This window comes from Leopardus geoffroyi, chromosome X, assembly GCF_018350155.1.
Source record: "Leopardus geoffroyi isolate Oge1 chromosome X, O.geoffroyi_Oge1_pat1.0, whole genome shotgun sequence".
Classification (NCBI taxonomy): Eukaryota; Metazoa; Chordata; class Mammalia; order Carnivora; family Felidae; genus Leopardus; species Leopardus geoffroyi.
In genome coordinates this window covers 107,988,635-108,007,407 of record NC_059343.1, presented here as the reverse complement: position 1 = coordinate 108,007,407, position 18,773 = coordinate 107,988,635, and the positions used below count along the sequence as shown (strand labels likewise).

General features: G+C 44.5%; 1 protein-coding gene across 2 annotated transcripts in view; it reads left to right on the top strand.

Annotated features, from left to right (window-relative positions):
* Window positions 1-6,301: 6,301 nt before the first annotated feature.
* ZDHHC9 (zinc finger DHHC-type palmitoyltransferase 9) overlaps window positions 6,302-18,773 on the top strand; it is a 32,670-nt gene continuing 20,198 nt past the window's right edge. The window contains exons 1-4 of one of the 2 annotated variants that reach the window (XM_045470750.1): window positions 6,302-6,521; window positions 6,867-6,934; window positions 8,345-8,646; window positions 18,481-18,641. In XM_045470750.1, the coding sequence (XP_045326706.1) occupies window positions 8,480-8,646; window positions 18,481-18,641 (328 nt within the window). In that variant the 5' untranslated portion in view covers window positions 6,302-6,521; window positions 6,867-6,934; window positions 8,345-8,479. The remainder of the gene's footprint in view (window positions 6,522-6,866; window positions 6,935-8,344; window positions 8,647-18,480; window positions 18,642-18,773) is intronic. The other variant, XM_045470751.1, reaches the window with a different exon arrangement.

The window sequence follows — 18,773 nt, the reverse complement described above, 5'->3', positions numbered from 1 at the left end:
AGAGAGAGCGCAAGCAAGGGAGGGCAGAGAGCGAGGGAGACACAGAATCTGAAGCAGGCTCCAAGCTCCTAGCTGTCAGCACAGAGCCCAACTCGGGGCTGGAACTCATGAAATGTGAGATCATGATCTGAGCTGAAGTTGGATGCTTAACCAACTGAGCCACCCAGGTGCCCCTAAATCTTAATTAAAAAATTTTAAGTTTACTTATTTATTTTGAGAGAGAGGGACAGCACAAGTTGGGGCGGGGCAGAGGGGTGGGATGGGTGGGGGTGGGGAGAGATAGAATCCCAAGCAGGCTCCAAACAGTGCAGAGCTCGCTGGGGGGCTTGAATTCAGGAATGGCAAGATCATGACCTGAGCTGAAGTTGGATACTTAACAGACTGAGCCACCCAGGTGCCTCTAAATCTTAATTTATTAAGTCCTAAAATTAATAATGTTCTTTGTAACTAGTCGGACATTAAAGAAATGTATAAAATAAGACTTAAAAGTTTGTTCAGCACCCTCATGTCTCAGAGGTAACTACTGTTTGCTATATATCCTTCCAGACTTTTAAAATACACACATATAAAATCATACATATATACACCTACACAAAATAAGTTTTTTTGTTAAATTTTATTTTTTAAAAAAATTTCAATGTTTATTTATTTTTGAAAGAGACACACAGCATGAGCGGGAGAGGGGCAGAGAGAGGGAGACACAGAACCAAGGCAGCCTCCAGGCTGAGCTGTCAGCACAGAGCCTGAAGCGGGGCTAGAACCTAGGAGCTGTGCAGTCATGACCTGAGCTGAAGTCGTATACTCAACCGACTGAGCCACCCAGGTGCCCCAAGGTTTTTTAAAAATAAAATTTGGGTTTTATAAACATTTAGCAACTTGGTTTTTAAACCTGATATATATTGGGCATACTTGCATATCAGCACATGCTTAACTTTTTAACGTAAAATTTTTATTGAAATATATAACATATAGAAAGATAATGGTATGCTCTTTTCTGATATATGCTCTATGTCATTGTTTTTAATAGCTTCATAGTACTCCAATGCAATCATTAAAGAATTTTTTGTTTGATAACTTTTGCAATTACATGCAATGCTAATGTAAACATCTTGGAACATATATCTTTGAGCTTTTGTGTTAGTATTTCTGGATAGAAGTAGGTATGTTGGGTCAATGGTTATGAAATGTAAAAACAGTAAGAGATACTAATGAATAGCCCTATTGGAAAAAAATTGCTAATTTACTCTTCTAACACTATTTGAGAGGGTACAAACTTTTGAGGCAAGCTCTTCTTTTTTTAATGTTTATTTATTTTTGAGAGAGAGAGAACGTGAGTGGAGGAGGTGCAGAGAGAGAGGGAGACACAGAATCTGAAGCAGGCTCCAGGCTCCGAGCTGTCAGCAGAGCCCTGTCAGCACAGAGCCCGATGCAGGGCTTGAACTCACCCACCCAGGCGCCCCTAGGGAAGCTCTTCTTGTTTTTAAAAAAAAATTTTTTTTTAACGTTTATTTATCTTTGAGACAGAGAGAGACAGAGCATGAACGGGGGAGGGTCAGAGAGAGAGGGAGACACAGAATCTGAAACAGGCTCCAGGCTCTGAGCAGTCAGCACAGAGCCCGACGCGGGGCTCGAACTCATGGACCGCGAGATCGTGACCTGAGCCGAAGTTGGACGCTTAACCAACTGAGCCACTCAGGTGCCCCAAGGAAAGCTCTTCTTAAAAGTTTGGAGGCTCTGGGTACCTGGGTGGCTCAGTCGGTTGAGCATCAGACTTAGCTCAGGTCATGATCTCACAGTTTGTGATTTCAAGCCCCACATAAGGCTTGCTGCTGTCAGCCTGTCAGCGCAAAGCCCGCTTCAGATCCTCTGTCCCTTTCTCTCTGCCCCTCTTCCACTTGCGCTCTCCCGAAAATAAATTAACATTAAAAAAAATGTTGGAGACTCTACTGTGCATAGTTGAGAACTGGACTCTGCACTGTTTTTTATTTATATTTAATGACTTCACATGAGCTGGTCTTTTCTGTCTTTGAATATTTCAGGTTCTTTAGAGGCTGGGATCATGTCATATACTTGTTTGGTATTTCCTATATTGCTTAGTATAGGCTGGGCAAACTGTGGGTGCTCAATACATACCTAATGATTAAATGATAAACCAGTTTATATATTGGGCAACACAATCCCTTGAGGTCAGCACCTGGAATGAGAGGGTTGGGTAGTGTCAGAGACTAGGGCTGTGCTGGGTCAGTATCAGATGCTCTCACTTGGATATCAAGTTTAGACCACAATCTAGGAACCTCATTTATATAAAGCACCTACCATAATCCCTGGCTCAGAAGAGGTCCTCAGTAAATGGTCTTTATTGGTGAATGAGTAGTCTTAGGGCAAGTGTTGAGGGCTTAAGCACAACACCTAAAACCATTCAGGATGGAGTCACAAATCCACAGACTAGAGATGAAACAAAATTGAGAACTGGCAGGAGCAGACAGGTATTAGAGACTGAAACAAAGGCTCGGTATGAGCAGTTCACTTGCATTGTAACATCACCTTCCTTGCCACTCCAGGCATTTTTATTGGGTTTTCTGTATGTTTGACTTTCACACAGTGGCATCTTAAAGGTGTTTTTCAGTCTCTGACAGGAGCCAACAATGCCAGCACAGTGCTATGAATACAGGAGGTGTGTAATGAAAGAGATTCCACTGATCTCTCACCTGTTGCAACAGATAATGTGGCAGCAATGTTGAGGATTCACTTAACAGGTGAGGATGATGGTGCTAGAGAAGAGCCATTTGACTAGAACAAGATTACTGCCTAAGCTTTTCCTAGTCAGAGAGTGGGGTGCCCCTGGGATTGGGGAACCAAGAGGTCAGTCAGGTAAGGATTAACTTCAGTGACAAATTTAGAGGTTATGAAGACATGGGGGCACATGGATGACACGGGTTCAACAAAGTAAAGAATAGGTTTCCTTCTTTTTACCTTTCTATCCCCTAGTCAGTAGTGTAGACAAAGGAATGAGGTGAGAGAGGGTAGTTACATACAGATGTCATCATAACATATAGCATTGTGTTTCTCCTATATGCCAGACATTTAGTACACATTATCTCTAATCTCCTTTATAACTCTATGAATAGGCATTAACTCTATTTTACAGGAGTTTATTTTTTAATGTTTATTTTTGAGGGAGGGAAAGAGGGAGAGGCAGAGAGACAGAGGAAGAGAGAGAATCCCAAGCAGGCTCCACGCTGTCAGCACAGAGCCCGATGCGGGGCTCAATCCTACAAACCATGAGATCATGAACCTGAGCTGAAATCAAGAGTCGATCGCCCAACTGACTGAGCCACCGAGGCACCTCTATTTTACAGAAGTTTATACAAGCTACTAAGAGTCAGGATTTGAACCCAGGTCTATCTGGCAATAAAGCTTTTGTGCCTTCTGTTATGTACACCATTCTGCTTCTTCTATGTTAGTGGTAGTAGCCCAGGCTTTAGGAAAATAGCTGTTGGCTAAGAACTAGTTGGTTACGTGTGGGCAGGGCATCCTGTGGCTCTTTCTTTTGCTCATCAATTCATTCTACAAATATATATTTATTTATAGCCAGAAAGTCTGGAGAGGATTGCAGGTCAGGTAGGTGGGATGGGACACGTGTGTGGGGAGGAGGGCAAGGGGACATAGGGGGGTTGAAACTTGAGAAAATAGAGAAAAAGGGTCATCATGAGCTTGAATGCAGGATGGGGGCTGACTTGGGGGGTCTGTTCTTGCATGAAGTACTAAAGGGGTCTTTGGGTGTTTGCTGAAGAAATACCTGGAGGAACACTAACAGGCAAGCTGCAACCCACTGGCAGCTCTCAGGACCGCACTTTATACCTACACATCCATACACACTAATGCAGGATCCATAAATATGGAGACAGATTTTTTAAAATGTTTATTTATTTTTGAGAGAGAGAGAGAGAGAGAGAGAGAGAGAGAGAGAGAGAGCATGAGTGGGGAAGGGGCAGAAAGAGAGGGAGACACAGAATTGGAAGCAGGCTCCAGGCTCCAAGCTGTCAAGCACAGAGCCCGACGCGGGGCTCAAACTCATGGACCGAAAACTCACAGATGGCGAGATCATGACCTGAGCCAAAGTTGGATGCTTAATCGACTGTGCCACCCACGTGCTCCATGGAGACAGATATTTTTAAACAAGCACACCAAAATGTATACCACACAATGGAAGCTGATGCCTTTATTCCAGTGGTGTTTCTAGTGCCCATCACATGGTTGTAACTCCCCTTCAAAGGAACCAACCGTCATTTGGATACATAAAGTCTGGGAGGTTTGTTGAGAAGAGAAAAGAAACAATCTCATTTTATAGTCACAATTTAGTTGTGTGTGTGCATTAAGACTTTCAGGATTATATAAAATGATGTAATTACATAGAAGGAAGTGTTACAGAATGTTTGTCCATATAAATCTTCCTTATTTTTCTTTTAGCGGTAAACACAAGTAATAACAGATTGTAATAAAAGAAGCCTGACCTACACAGCCACTTAATCCCAGAGGGATGTGACCCACAGCAGGGAGGGGCAGAGCCCAGGAATGCACTGCTGTAACACATCAATTACAGGACTCCCTGGGCTTCACCTGCACCTGAGATATGGACAAAGTATGTTTGGAAGCTGCAGAGATTTATTTTTGACTGCTCCACAGTCAGGGGGATGGCAGCTGGGATACACATGCTATCCCTAAGGGCATCTAGTGGGTACAGGCTTGGGAATCCAGGGGTCTGATGGGGCCGAGGGAAGTTCCTCTCCCTTTGATAGCCAAGTGTGTGCAACACCAGCACCTTCCAGGAATCAAAGGGGAGAATGGGAGGCAATTATAGTGATCATACAGTTTAGAGGGAATAAAGCAGTGATTATAATCAGCATGAGTGCTAAGGAACAATAGAAGCTTTATAAAGATATACTTTACCCTACAAATTAATTATAACACATCTCTCTCATAAGAGAATTACCTAGTGATTTTTTAATCCTTTAAAATTTTTGATTGAAGGGTGGTGCCATGAAAGTGTCAAATGTAATTATCATTAGATAGGTTTTTTTTTCCCTTCATATGATGTGGGACCCAAATACTGTAAAGGAGAATTAGTTCCTGACCATGTACATGGTCCTTCAACTAACACACCCAAACTCTGCTTTGGAAAGAGCTTTGGCAGTCTCCTGTGTACTAATTGCAAATACTCTCACCATAGAGAAACTTTATTCAAGCTCAGGAAAATGGGTAGCAATCTAGGCATTGTCCCCAACAGTGTGACATGTAAGGAGAGGTCACCTTCAGCCCTTTGTCATATTTCCTCTTATATTTGGAAGCCAAGAGCCATACTAGTGAAAACAGACTTAATGCCTTTTAAAGTCCTCTGTAATAATATTAATTCCCTGGTTCTCAACTGTTTTCCCCACTCCGATCTCGAACTTCTAAAGGATGCGACTCACTCAGATCAGTAGCAGTGGCTCATTGTGGCAGTAACTGCAGAGGTGAGAGTGGCAGAAGGAAAAAAAATCAATGTGGTTGGTGGGTGGGGATTCTGCCTTGGATCCCCGCCCTCCTCAATTATCATAAGCTTTCCAAAACGAACAGTAATTGACAACCTTCTTGGCAATGTTACTTCATTACCTACCTGGAAGAATTTAAGTCCTGTCAGTAGAGTTTTTCTAACTTCGTCAATTATTTGTTTTCGGTACTGCAAAATGATTCTATGTTTCTGGGGACAAGTGTCCCTTTCAAGTTCCTTTTTATGTGTGTTTTCTTCCAAAAGCCAGGGTGCTGGGACAGAGGTGAAGTCCCTAACTACTGAATGGGACTTGGGAGGCAGAGGACTTGTCTTTATGCTAAAAACGAGTAAAATCCCGGGTCGCGGTTGATTTCATGCAAATAGGGCCGAAGAGGCCCAGGGCGGACCTAGTATGAGCCCTGGGTGAGCCCGAGTGAGCACCCGGATCTGCGAGCCAGTGTTGCTTCAGCGTCTCGCCGTGTGTGTGAGAAGAGGCTGGTACTCCTGCCTCTCCTTGTCTCATCAGCAATACCTTTCACCTCCGTGTCTGCGTAACTATATCAGTAGAAAGCGACGCTTCTCACATTGGCTCTCGGACCCCGAAGGGAGGCTGGCAGTGGCTTGGCAGGTGGGCACGAAGCCGCGAGATGGGTGGGGGAACGGGGCGGAGGCAGCGTCGAGTGGCGTTCGGGGCAGCCAATGGTAGTTCGGGGCAGGGGTGGCAGGGGCGGAGGCGCCGAGGCCGAGCAGCCAATGGGAGGCGAGCAACTACTGGAACGACCTGGTGACGTGAGGAGCGTTCCATTCGGCCAGCGGTGGGCGGTTGCCACAGCTGGTTTAGGGCCCCGACCATTGGGGCCCCTTGTCAGGAGGAGGCAGCCTCGGGGCTGGGGAGGAGAAGTCGCTGCCACCTCTGGCGGCTGACGCGGTCCCCTGGGACAGTCCACTTCCTGCCCTCAGTTCCCCGCCGAGTTCGGTCTCCAGGGTTCAGGTAACGAGGGGTGGGGGTTGGGGTCTCCTGCGCTCGGCCGCATGGTGGGCTAACAGCCCCTCCGCTGTACCCAGCCGCGCGGACGTTGGCACTGGCCTTCTCAGCTGGGCAGCCGCCGAGCCCCTGACCGCGGCTGACTACACGTGGCGGGGCGTGTGTGAGTGTGTATGAGCGTGGGGAGGTGGCGCGCGTCCCAACCTGCCTGGGGCGGTGGTCCGCTGCGTGGCGGAGGCAGGGCTGGCCTCCCGAGGCCGCGCCCGCCGCCCGCCCGGGCCTCGGGCCTCGGGCCCCAGGCTGGTGGGCCGGTCGCTGGCTCTCGACGGATTTTGATCTTTGTTCTCCCAGGCCCGGCTCCCCTTCCTGGTCTCCCTTCTCCCGCTGGGCCGGTTTATCTGGAGGAGATTGTTTTCCAGGTTAGTTTTACACAAAGGAAGTGTTCTCTGCCCCTCTGGTGCTCCCTCCCCTTTGCCAAGGCTTCTTGCTTTCTCATTTCCCTGCTCATCTCCTAGTCTCTATTTGGACCCTTGTCCTCTCCAGCCCGTAATGATTTCGGGTTGGTTGTTTCTCATCAGTCAGGCTGGCTGCAGGTTTCCACCTCATTCTTGCCAGCGTGGGGCATGTGGTGTCAGTAAATAGAGGCCACAGCACCACACCTGAGAAGACAAGGGTGGCAGTGGCTGAGAAAGCCTGGGCCTGGGGGTTCAGGATCACCAAGTGGTGATGGTACTTATGGAATGTCCCAGAAAGCAAGCACCTTTATGACTTTTCTTAGCTGCTGACATGTCCACCCACCCCACCCCCAACCATTCCAGAACTCTCCTGCTTAAGTCAGCCTTTCACCTACAGGTCTGTGATGTGGTTTCATTAAGATTCCCACAAATGTTAGGCTAGACTAGCAAGATTGGTTCATTTCCCAGACTCAGGAAGTTACAGAGGGTTTGATTAGGGGAAATCTGTTTTGAGTAAATACAACCTGGATATGTGTACAGAGTGTCCAGAACCTCCTAGCCCTGCCAGAGGGTGACTTGTTCCCTGGTGTGATTCATATTTGAGTGGCTAATTAAAGAAAGAAGGTGAATGGTGGAGGGGAGGGAATGGCTCCTTAAGGATGGAAACTCTACCATTATTTTGAGTCTTCTTACTGATGATTACAGAACACTGTGGTACAGTGGAAAGTGCCCTGGCCTGAGAGTCAGCAGACGTGTTTTCTTGGCTTAGCTTTGCGGCTGTGTGACCCTGGACAAGTGATTTCCTCTCTTTGGTCTTTACTTGTTTCCAAAACAAAGTAATTGGGGCTATCGCCCTAAAAATCCTTTCTAGTTCCAAGGTTCTATGATGATAAAATCATCAGTATTATATTGGAAATATAGGGATTATTAAATGCATAGTAAGAAGACATGGTAACCCCCTTCTTTTTTTTTTTTTTCAACGTTTATTTTTATTTTTGGGACAGAGAGAGACAGAGCATGAACGGGGGAGGGGCAGAGAGAGAGGGAGACACAGAATCGGAAACAGGCTCCAGGCTCTGAGCCATCAGCCCAGAGCCCGATGCGGGGCTCGAACTCACGGACCACGAGATCGTGACCTGGCTGATGTCGGACGCTTAACCGACTGCGCCACCCAGGCGCCCCAACCCCCTTCTTTTTTGAGAACATTTAGCCTTTTCTCCTTTTAGAGGATACACACAGATTGGAAATAAACTTTTCCCACTTCCCTACCACTACCCCTTTAGGCAGTGCTCATTTTTCCACCTCTGGTAAAGGAGGGTTGAACTGCATTTTCTTGTTCCTGCCTCATATTTTTCTTTTTGTGCTTTCTCTTAGGGCTACAAATTGGACTTTTGATGATGTTTGACCCCGCGGCAGCAATAGCAGGCATCGTGATTTCAAAGCTGGGCTCAGCTTCTCTTTCTTCTCTCTTGTAATCACAAAGCCCGTGTTGGACCAGGAATTCCAATCATGTCTGTGATGGTGGTGAGAAAGAAGGTGACACGGAAATGGGAGAAACTCCCAGGCAGGAACACCTTCTGCTGTGATGGTCGAGTCATGATGGCCCGGCAAAAGGGCATCTTCTATTTGACCCTTTTCCTCATCTTGGGGACATGTACACTCTTCTTCGCCTTCGAGTGAGTTTCTATTGAGTAGACTTGCCTGATTATAGTCACTTTGAGTCCAGGGGAAGAACCTTCTTTCTGGAGAGTTTGTGGATGGTCCTTGGATACCACTATCCTCTTGAGTAATGTCTATAGATTATGCTGAGTTCATTTCCTTGTGCTTGTAACAGGGTATGTGCTTCATTAAAAACCCAAGACCTTTGATACCAATTTTGTAGCACAGATTTGGGGCTACCCCTGGCACACTTGGGAAATAAAGGCATTTGTCTTTGTTACTCACCTCTCCTTTTCACTGGTCTCCTTAGGAGTTTAGTGACAGACTCCATCTTCCCCATCCCTCTTGGGCCTAGGGGCAGCCCTCATGGTCATAACTCTATACCACAAAACTCACCTATTCTGTTATTCTGGGTCACCTCTCCTAGCTATTAAATTGAAAAGCCAACTGAACTGGTAACTTGCAGATTGGTTCCAGCCTCAGCTGCATGTGTGGCACATATGTGCTTTTTAAATGTGAGTTTCACTCTAGATCACTCAGCATAAACAACTCTGTATTCTGTGTGTGTCTGATACCAGCTTTGGAGTTGTTTTTTTCATTTGAAGCCTGTATAGGTCACTGCTCTAGGGAGATGACCAGTTGGATTCTAGGGTACTGTGGCTTGACTACTGGGTATGCTGAGAATGCTGTACGCTCTAGGGTTGGGAACAATGCTCATTGCTTTGGGATTATTATGAGGAGGGCCTTGAGGAGCCAAGAGGTGTGTGTGTGTAGACTGTGAGCCACCCCTGATATGAGTCTGCTATAGTTCATGCACTACCATGAACCCGGGGGTTCCCAGGCTGGGGTGTGGCTGTGGCAGGGAGGAGGGGGCCCCCTTGGCTAGCCTTTGTGGGTAATCAAAATGAGCTCTGATCTCTTGGAGCTCATTTTTGTCCTTCTGTAAGGGCTCCAGGCTTTCCCAGTGCATCAAGAGTGATTTTTCAGGCTGTCTTGCCAGACTTTTTGATGGTTGCAGCTGGCTTGAGCAACAGTGGCAGGGGTGGGGGGAAGTTTATAACAGGGCTAGAAAAGGAAGGTCAGAGAAGCTCTTTGTCAAAGGCTCTTTTGCTTCTGACTTTGTGAAGTATTTGGCAAAGTCAGTCAGGTTGGAGATGGCTTCTTAGTTGCTTTCCCAGTCTTAGGTTTACGGTGGCGTGTGTATATGTGTGTACTTGTGTGTGGTATAAGTGAGCATGTGCAATCAGGCAGGCATACGTGTAACACTAATAAAATGCTGTCCCCTCTCACCCTTCTCTCCAAAAAGAAATATTTTTTTGCTTTATTCTTTCCTTGCTTCTTTTTGGAAGTGCAGAGCTGAACTCTGCTTTCTATCATTCTCCCTCTCTTTCAGTCCTTACCCTGCTGAATCACTAGCTCTTTTTGCCGCCACTCCCCTCCATCTTAGAGTTAAATTTGTGAGGTTGGAACTATTTAAAATAGAGATGAGATTTGTTTCTATGCCCTGAGTGAGCTGGTAATTCTGGGCCCAGAAAACCTCTGGTTTGACTGTCCAGGGGAATTGGGAATTTGGAGCTATTGGCGTTTGGCCTTTTTTGTATCTGGGAGCCAGACAGAGTCTGATTTGGATCTGTCCCACTTAGGCCCCAAAGGCCTTTGAACAAAACCGCCTGTGGGATGAAGCTTATAATTAGCTAAGTTACTGTTTGACAGAGGCAGGTTAAGTTTTCTACCAAGACGACTTTTTTCCCCAAGTTATTTCTTGTGCTTTGCCCTCAGATATGAAGGGTGAGGTTGTTTATAAACTGCCTTGAGTTACAGCTGTCTGTATGATAGAGTAAATATTTTTTAGTGTAAGGCTGGGGGAGGGAGAAGTGGGGGAAGGGAGAAGGAAGTAAACGTGTTAGCTAAGGAGTGGAATGGGGAAGCATAAGTCTGACCAAAGGGGAGAGGACCCTGGCAATGAATCATTTTTACTGAGAGTGGTTGAATCTGTTTGCGTGCATGTGTGTGTGTATGTGTGTGTGTGTGTGTGTGTGTGTGTGTGTGTCTGTCCATGTGTGTCTGTCACGTATAGACATACAGACACTCTAGGTGGTGGTTGCTTTATGCCTAGCTGATGACAGGCTGTACAAAGGACACCAGCATGCCTCTGAAGAATGAAATCTTTTTCTGGTTGACTGTTTCCTTTGGAGTATATAATTCACTACCAACCACACAGTGGGGGATGGGATTTGGGGGACAGGATACGGGCCCCTTAGTTAGTATTAGAACATAGGGAAACCTCAGGAAATCAGCTGATCCAGTCCCCTGCCTTCAGGCTGGTGAGGGTGTCTGAACCACCAGTGAAGAGGGCTGTCTATTTTCGTCCCTAAATTGGCTAGGAGCATAGATTCCACATCCTCTTACTGTTGCATTTTTGCCTTGGGGAAGTCTAGATCTTGCTGCACATCTGGACCTGCATTTTAGTAGTGGGGTCTCGCTTGCAGCAGGTGCTTAGGAACAAGCGCAAGTTGATTTATAGCTGCCCATGGCACAGCCCTGGGTTGGCCAGATGGCTTGAGAAATCTGGTCAGGCATGTGGGCACCCCTTGATGAAAAACATGCAGTATTAGTGGTGCCAGTGGATATCTTTTTATTTTTGGATTTTGCCTTTATATGTTTAGACTTCTCAAAGGAGGGGCCTGTAATTTTCATTGGACAGACAGTAGGCTGAATACATAAAATGAATAAAGGTTGTCCATCTAGGAGCTAGTTAGCTCTGTGTTGTTATAAGTGTTTCCAAAGATACTGGGTAGCCACCTCTAAGGGCTGCTGTCACAAAGTGGATTCCTGCCTGGAATGGGAAATTGGACTACATTATCACTGAGCCTCTTGCAACTCTGAGAGTCTGAAATTCTGCATAACTGTTGTGTTTGTCTGGAAGATTCAAATACACACAAAAAGGAAAGGATAGATTACCAGTAGGTAGCTGTATTTAAATACATTTACATATTTAAATGTAATTGTATCTATGGTAAAAGTATTGACTTTAAAAGCAGAGTGAAAATTGTGCAGTGCTTAAGAAAAGGATTTCTTAATTTATCTTTAGGGGGAGGCATTTAGGAAATGTGCGTGTATATGCCAGTTTCAGCTTTGACCACATGAGCCATTCTCAGTCTTTTCTGGCCAAACCCTGTCCAGCTTGTGTAAACATGTAGCCACCAGCTTGGCTGGTAATGTCAGGACATTATAGCAGAATGACACTGACAACTGTGAGGTGTCCAGCTACTCAAAGACTATTGTAGTAGGTAGTCAAATTCAACTTCCTGATAAAGCTAGGGGGAAGGACCAAGTGCACTGTTATCTGGAATTGGGTTCCTAGCTATCTCTTTTAACTTTGTGACCAGATCACTGGTGGGGTCAAGGTACCCAGACTTCTCTTGTGGCAAGAATGACTATGTGACTTTTGACACCTGAAGTAGAAGCAGTTTGCTGCTATGATCAGTGCTTATGCCTCATTGTGCTGTATGTAGAGGAAATTGTATCAAGGCACTATCAAACCCTGTTGGACTGACACACATAGTTGCTTCTGATGTACAGAGGAGTCATTGAATTGGATGAACTGAAAAAAGCTTTGTAACGCTGCTCAGTAATTGACCCACTTCTAGCCTATCCAAATTCTACCGCTCTTTCAAGTCCCTTCTTGAGTCTTCCTTCATGAAACCTTTCTAATAATTCCTGCATTTGTAGGACTAATCATACATACTGCTCATTTAACACATAATCTTATGACATTTCTTAGATTTCTAAATTCTATGATTATTGCACTTTGAGCTCTTTCAATGTCAGGGACTATCTCCTATGTCTGTGTAGCCCCCACAGTGCCCTCTGCCAGGCCTTACGTAGCATAGATGGTCAGTAAATGTTACTGAATTAATAACACATTCTGGATACACCTTAAATGTCTTGACTCACATAATCATAGAATGGTAGAACTGGAAGGGGCCTTGGAGACTATCTCCATCCTTTTGCAGGTGAGGAAACCAGGCCCACAGAAGAGGTTACTTTACCAAGATCAGCTGGACAACCAATACCTCTGTATGACACACTACCTTTCATCTCATTGTAACCTTTTGAATATGGAATCCAGAAGACATTCAGGTTTACTAAAGTGTGCATATTGCCAAGTGCTAGACCAGCATATTCTGGGTTCTTGCTAGCTAGTGATTATGTTACCTAGTGGCATCTAGGTTATTTGGGCCTCCCCAGCTATGCTCCTAGGAAATGAAGGTATCTTTGTAGAAAACTGGTAGCATCCTGGCATGACATTCTGGTAGCCTTGCAGGAACAGGGAAGCCCATCTCTAAGTGTGAACCTAGAACGTAAGCTTTGTGAGTTATGAGGGGTCATCACCTCTGTGACCACTCAGAGTCCTTGCTGCCTGAATGAGGGTGGCTTGGAGAAAAATTAAGCAATATGTGCTCCCTACCTCATTACCATGTGGGTGATCCTGATGAAAGGGGCATCATGTCCCTGCAGACAGAGGAAAGAGAAATGGTCATCTGACAACACAAAGTTGCCAGGTTTGAGGAGACACAGAGCTATGTAGACAAAAGCCAAACTGACCTGGCAGAATATTTGTGCCTATAGTGACAAGATCCAGGTTCCTGAAGTTACTTAGATGAGATTGGAAAGGGGGAAATGTGACTTTATCATGATCTCTAACCAAGAGAACATTCTCCAGAAAATTTTTCTTTGCAGGTTCTATCTTGTGCTTTACCTAGCCCAAGATTATGTCTATGACTTGGCCAACCAAATGATAGTTTTAGAACATCATAGTTGTCTCTCTGATACCAATCTGTTATAGTACTTGGCTAAGTTCAACTTCCTGATAAAGCACACTCCCTGCAGAAGGGTTGAGTTATGTCTTCTGAGCAGTATGCTTTCCTTTCTTTGCAGTTCCATCATTCAGAATTTATCTGTGTATATTCAGTCTCTACTACTTTTTGTGATAATGAGTTTCACACTGTCAATCTCTATCGAATGCATCTCCCATCTTTTGAGAATGAGTTTTAACTGAGTATAGTGATTTTCTATTTTGGGAAAAGCAAGCACAAAGAACAGGGATGTCCCCCAGCATGCCAACATCAGTTGAGATGTTTATTGAAGGAGAGAAGAGACCTTCTAAATCTTCCTCAGAGATGCCTGCTAGTATTGTGTTTAAGAACAAAGGAAGCACCTTATTCATTCTGCAATAGCAAGAAGCTAGTGAATTCAGTGTAATTAGGGGTATGTTTCTGGAATGGAGCAATGAGAAGACAAGAACCTTATGATGATGATTAGGTAAGGGCAGTTTAACTAATGGAGGGCCTTGGAATACTGGCCTGTGGGGTTTGGGGATTAATAAGCAGTGGGGAATTGTTCCAAATTTTTAGGCAGGGGTATATTATAATTGAAATTTTTTATTTGTTATATTTGAAATTTGTTACTTTTGGTATAACTGAAATGTGAAATTTGCTATTATAACAGATTTAGCAACTACTTAGCGGGCTTGCCTGGCTACAGATTTTGGCCCTCTTCAGTGAGAGGATGGTTCATTGCCTCAAAATTGAAAATGTCCCTGTTTGGTTAATTTTCCCCATTGCTACTGGAACAAGACAGGGTATACATCTTCCCCTGACCTTCACATAGCAGTCAGGGGCTGATTTTCAATTATGTTTTTAGTGTCTAAGGAAACTTTTTCCCTATCAGCAGACTCTGAAGTGTCATCAGAAGACCCTTGAGTCAGTCTTATAGGTGGTTCTATATGTTTACTATGCTTTAGAGGTAAGTAGTATGTAAAAGGACAGACAACGATCCATATCAGTGAGAACTTACAGCAAAGGCTTATTGCCATTATGTGGGGCTAAGGGCCATCATGGGGCTCTAATCCTTGGGCCCTTTCTGCTGTTCCAAGCTGTGCTTAAATCCACCCTTAATGGCTGCTATGGGAGCAGTTTTAAGCAGCCACCAGCTTCCCAAGAGAGCTCTTCTCTGACCACTTATAGTCCTTAGGGTATGAATCACCATCCTAACCCTTGATTACTGGTCTTATCTTATTCTGTAGCTGTTTCATATGTTAGTTATGTTTTCCCTAACAATATTAACTCCCATTTTCTCTTGTTCTTCATTTGTTAGGCCCATAAATACTTGTTGGCACTGAGCTTTTGGGGAGACTTAGAGGTAGAGTATTGTATAGAATACCAATCCACACTCCCAGTCTATGAGGCAGAGCCCTGCTATGGAATCTGTCTGGTTTCTTACAGGTTCCACTTATGAATCTCTTTTGAGTTTTTTCACATCAGTTGAAGTCTGTGTCATTATCATTGTCCCTCCAATGAACTACCGTGCTGGGGATGGGGGATGGGACATGACACACCAGCCCAGCCTGGCACTGCTGGTTACTGCTAGACAGTACCACCATGTGGCCCATGGGACATGTGGAAGTCCAGTCATTTAGCCTAGCTATGGAAGCCTGAGGCCAATCAAGAAGTTGGTAGAAGATGGCTTAAAATAATGATATCTCTTCAGGTGGAATAAATGAAGACTTAGTGGGGACATGGTAGCATTTATAAAATTTACAAGGGAGAAAAGCAACCACTAAACCCTCTAGAAGGGGGAAATTCTCTTGGCACTTTGACGACAAAAGAGAGTTCTGTTTCAAGAAGCGTATGGATATCATTATTCCAAGAAGTGATATGAATGGAAAGTACTAGGGGGTTTCAAAAACAGCCTATATTTGTGGATGACAGATCCCATCTTTTACTAAGACAAATTACTGATTTAGGATACTCCTGACTTTTCAGATCAATATTGGGAATTACCACCAAATCTTCACATACCCTATTCCTGTCAGAGACAGGCCCCTAGCTTACTGCAATTATGGTATTAACCTATGTGGATATTTTTGATCATAACTGCTGAAGACAGACATGACATGTTATAGTTTATAGTAGTCTTAGCCACTGGCTCTCTTAGTTTCCTCTTACTTGGAGTGGAAAGGCCTGTTGGTTCCACATCTGCCTTCTCAGCCACACCCACTCACTAGTGACAACTGGCTGCCAGTAGCCTCATCTCTGGAGAACAATACAATGGGCCTATTGTGTACTTGTTGACACACAGAGTGGATTGTTTTAGCAGGTGCAGAAGATAGTCCATGTGGAGATTACAGAGACCTTTATCCTTGACAGCGTAGCATAATTCAAATCTAAGTTGTTCTTTGTCTGGTTGACAAGCAGGTGTTGGAATGGGACTTAGTTAATCTCAGGTCCTTTGTGCATGGGGTTAACATTGTGTGCGTGTGTGTGTGTGTGTGAGAGAGAGAGATGTATATATATTTTCTATCTTTTTTTATTTGGTATTCTTTTTTTTTTTTATTTGAGAGAAGGAGAGACAGAAAGAGAAAGGGAGAGTGTGGTGGAGAGGTGCAGACAGAGAGAGAGGATCTCAAGCAGACTTCACACTCAGTGCAGAGCCCAACACAGGGCTCAGTCCCATGACCCTGGGATCATGACCTGAATCAAAATCAAGAGTTAGACACTCAAGCAACTGAGCTACCCAGGCGCCCCTTTTTCCTCTCTATTTTTTTTTTCCTGTAATAAGACAATTTAAAAGCCCTTTGGTGGCTGATTGGATGGCTCTGATTTTTCTAAGTCTATTTATTGGATGCTGTACACCCAGAGCAGTTTGAGTCCTAGAGACATTACTTGTTTTCAAGAGTGATCTTAGAAATGGGCAGTGATTAGAAAGATGGCTGTTTTCTGTTAGTGTGGTAATTTTACTTGGCTTGCTTGTGAAACAGTCTTGTATTTCTCTTGTGTCCTTTGGGTCCCTGGTAGGTGGAGGTGACTTTTGTTTCTGAATTCACTTCTTGATTATCTGTACTACTGAAGGTGAAACAATGGAAAAGAGGGTAATCCACAAGGTAGTGATATGCAGGGGCTTTAATTACTCTGTACTAAGTCAGATCCTTCAGTTCTTCAAATTTTGTCCCCTACCCTTAGCTTTTAGAAGGAAGTAAGTCATACAAAAGCAGACTAAGACCAAGGATTTTGTTAAAAAACAAATAAGCAGGCAAACAAAAAGCCACAAACATCATTTTGCAATTTTACTACATATGTTCACCTCTATGACAAACCGCTCAGCCTAATATTATAGTTGACTTGCACCCTTCATGCAGTTGTGTGTGTGGCGGGGAGGCAAGGGGAGGATCTCATGGGGACTGTTCCAAAACTACAGCGAATGTATAACCCTGGGGTTAAATGTTTGCTCTGAATGGACAGCAGCTTGCTTAATCCCCATGCCGATGAGGTAAGCCTTTTTCCTTAGTGTACTTTTTCTGCTCTCCCTCTGGTCCTTGCTCATCCACTTATAGTCTGCCTCTAAGAGAAGATCTCTGTGTTGAATGAAAAAATGTCCCCCAGGAGGAAGAGAATAAAAATAGGTCAGTGATAACTCTCATCGCATATTCCTATTTATTTGGTTTGAAATTCAGTTGAATGTGACAAGTATTTGTTGGTAGCTTCTTTGTTCCCGTACTTGCATTAAGCTCTGGGAGATAAAGAAGCATGATGGTAATTGTTAACAGCTGGCATTTACTTAAAGTTTACTATGTGTCAGGTACAGTTCTAAGTACTTTATTTATATTCATGCATTTGATCCACAAAATGACCCTATGTAGTGCTATTATTATCCTCATTTCACAGATAAGGAGACTGAAGTTAATTAAGTCACCCAGCTAGGAGCTGGTAGAACCACAATTCAACCCCAAATGTTCCCACTCCAAAAAAGACAAGGTTCTTGCTCTTATGAAGTCCAGCTGGGGGAGATGAGGTCAACATAGTGAAAAACAGCTAGGAAACAATACAAGGCTCTGGCAATGAGGATGACAGCGGTAGAGAAGGGAGAGATTAGTGCAGCTTAGGATAGGCCTTTCAGAGGAGGCAAGACCTCTCTAAGACCTCTCTCTATCAAATCTACCTTGTGGATTTAGTGTGAGAATTGAATGAGATGGTGCATATAAAGGGCTTAGTGCAATGCCTGGCATATGGTGAATGCTCAGTAAATTGTGATGATGACAATGATGGCATTGATGTCTCTGGGACCTGAAAGATGAGTAGAGCTGGGATATCCAGAGAGGAAGAGGGGTAGTCTTCCAGATGAATTATGAGGAAAGGGGGAGGAAACATTATGTTGAGAAGGGGTGCTAGGAGATTTTCCTTGCCTAACGTCAGTAGGCACCTACTAGCAGAGCTCATTGAGGAGAGAAAAGAATGGATGTTTCAAAGTCAGTCAGCAGCCCAGAAACTTTTCATTGGCTTTGAAGCATGCCAGACCTACCCTCTGTCTGACACTGGGACCCTGCTTCATAAATGGTCCTCATTTTTCTTCCTCCTCCTTGAGCTCAGGCCTAATGCTAGATGAGTGTTTTTGAAAAGCTCTACACATTCCCAGAGTAAGAGCAACCTGTGGTAATTACAAGTCCAGGCTCAGTTGCTTCCCTGACCTTAATAGGTGTGAGCCTTTCATGAGGCACAGAGGAAATGGGGTTTTCAGCAGGCCAAAAGGAGGGACTGGACTTGGTGATAGGAGAAGTCCCTTGAGACTGTCTTCTCTAGGTTATAGGTCCACCAATCAAGTAATTGTTGACTTCCTATTATGTGCAGAACCATATATAAGGAGTTATGGGTAATTCAAGAGAAGAAAAAACATGGTGCCTTCCCTCAAGGTACTGCCGATTTTCTTGTGGAGACCCGATCGACATGCTGGTAACAATTTGAGGTCAATACAGGGTAGGTATAACTAAATGTTCAATTGGCTGCTTTCTTTAGATGCCGCTACCTGGCTGTCCAGCTGTCTCCTGCCATCCCTGTGTTTGCTGCCATGCTCTTCCTTTTCTCCATGGCTACACTGTTGAGGACCAGCTTCAGTGACCCTGGAGTGATCCCACGGGCCCTACCAGATGAAGCAGCCTTCATAGAAATGGAGATAGGTGAGTTTTCTAACCAGCTGGCAAGATGCTGTGCAGTGGGTGACTTTAATCACTAAGGGAATAGAATCATGTAGTTGCAGATTAAGAATCACTTCTAGCCTTTTCCCTGTAAGAAACTGAATCTGAGATCAT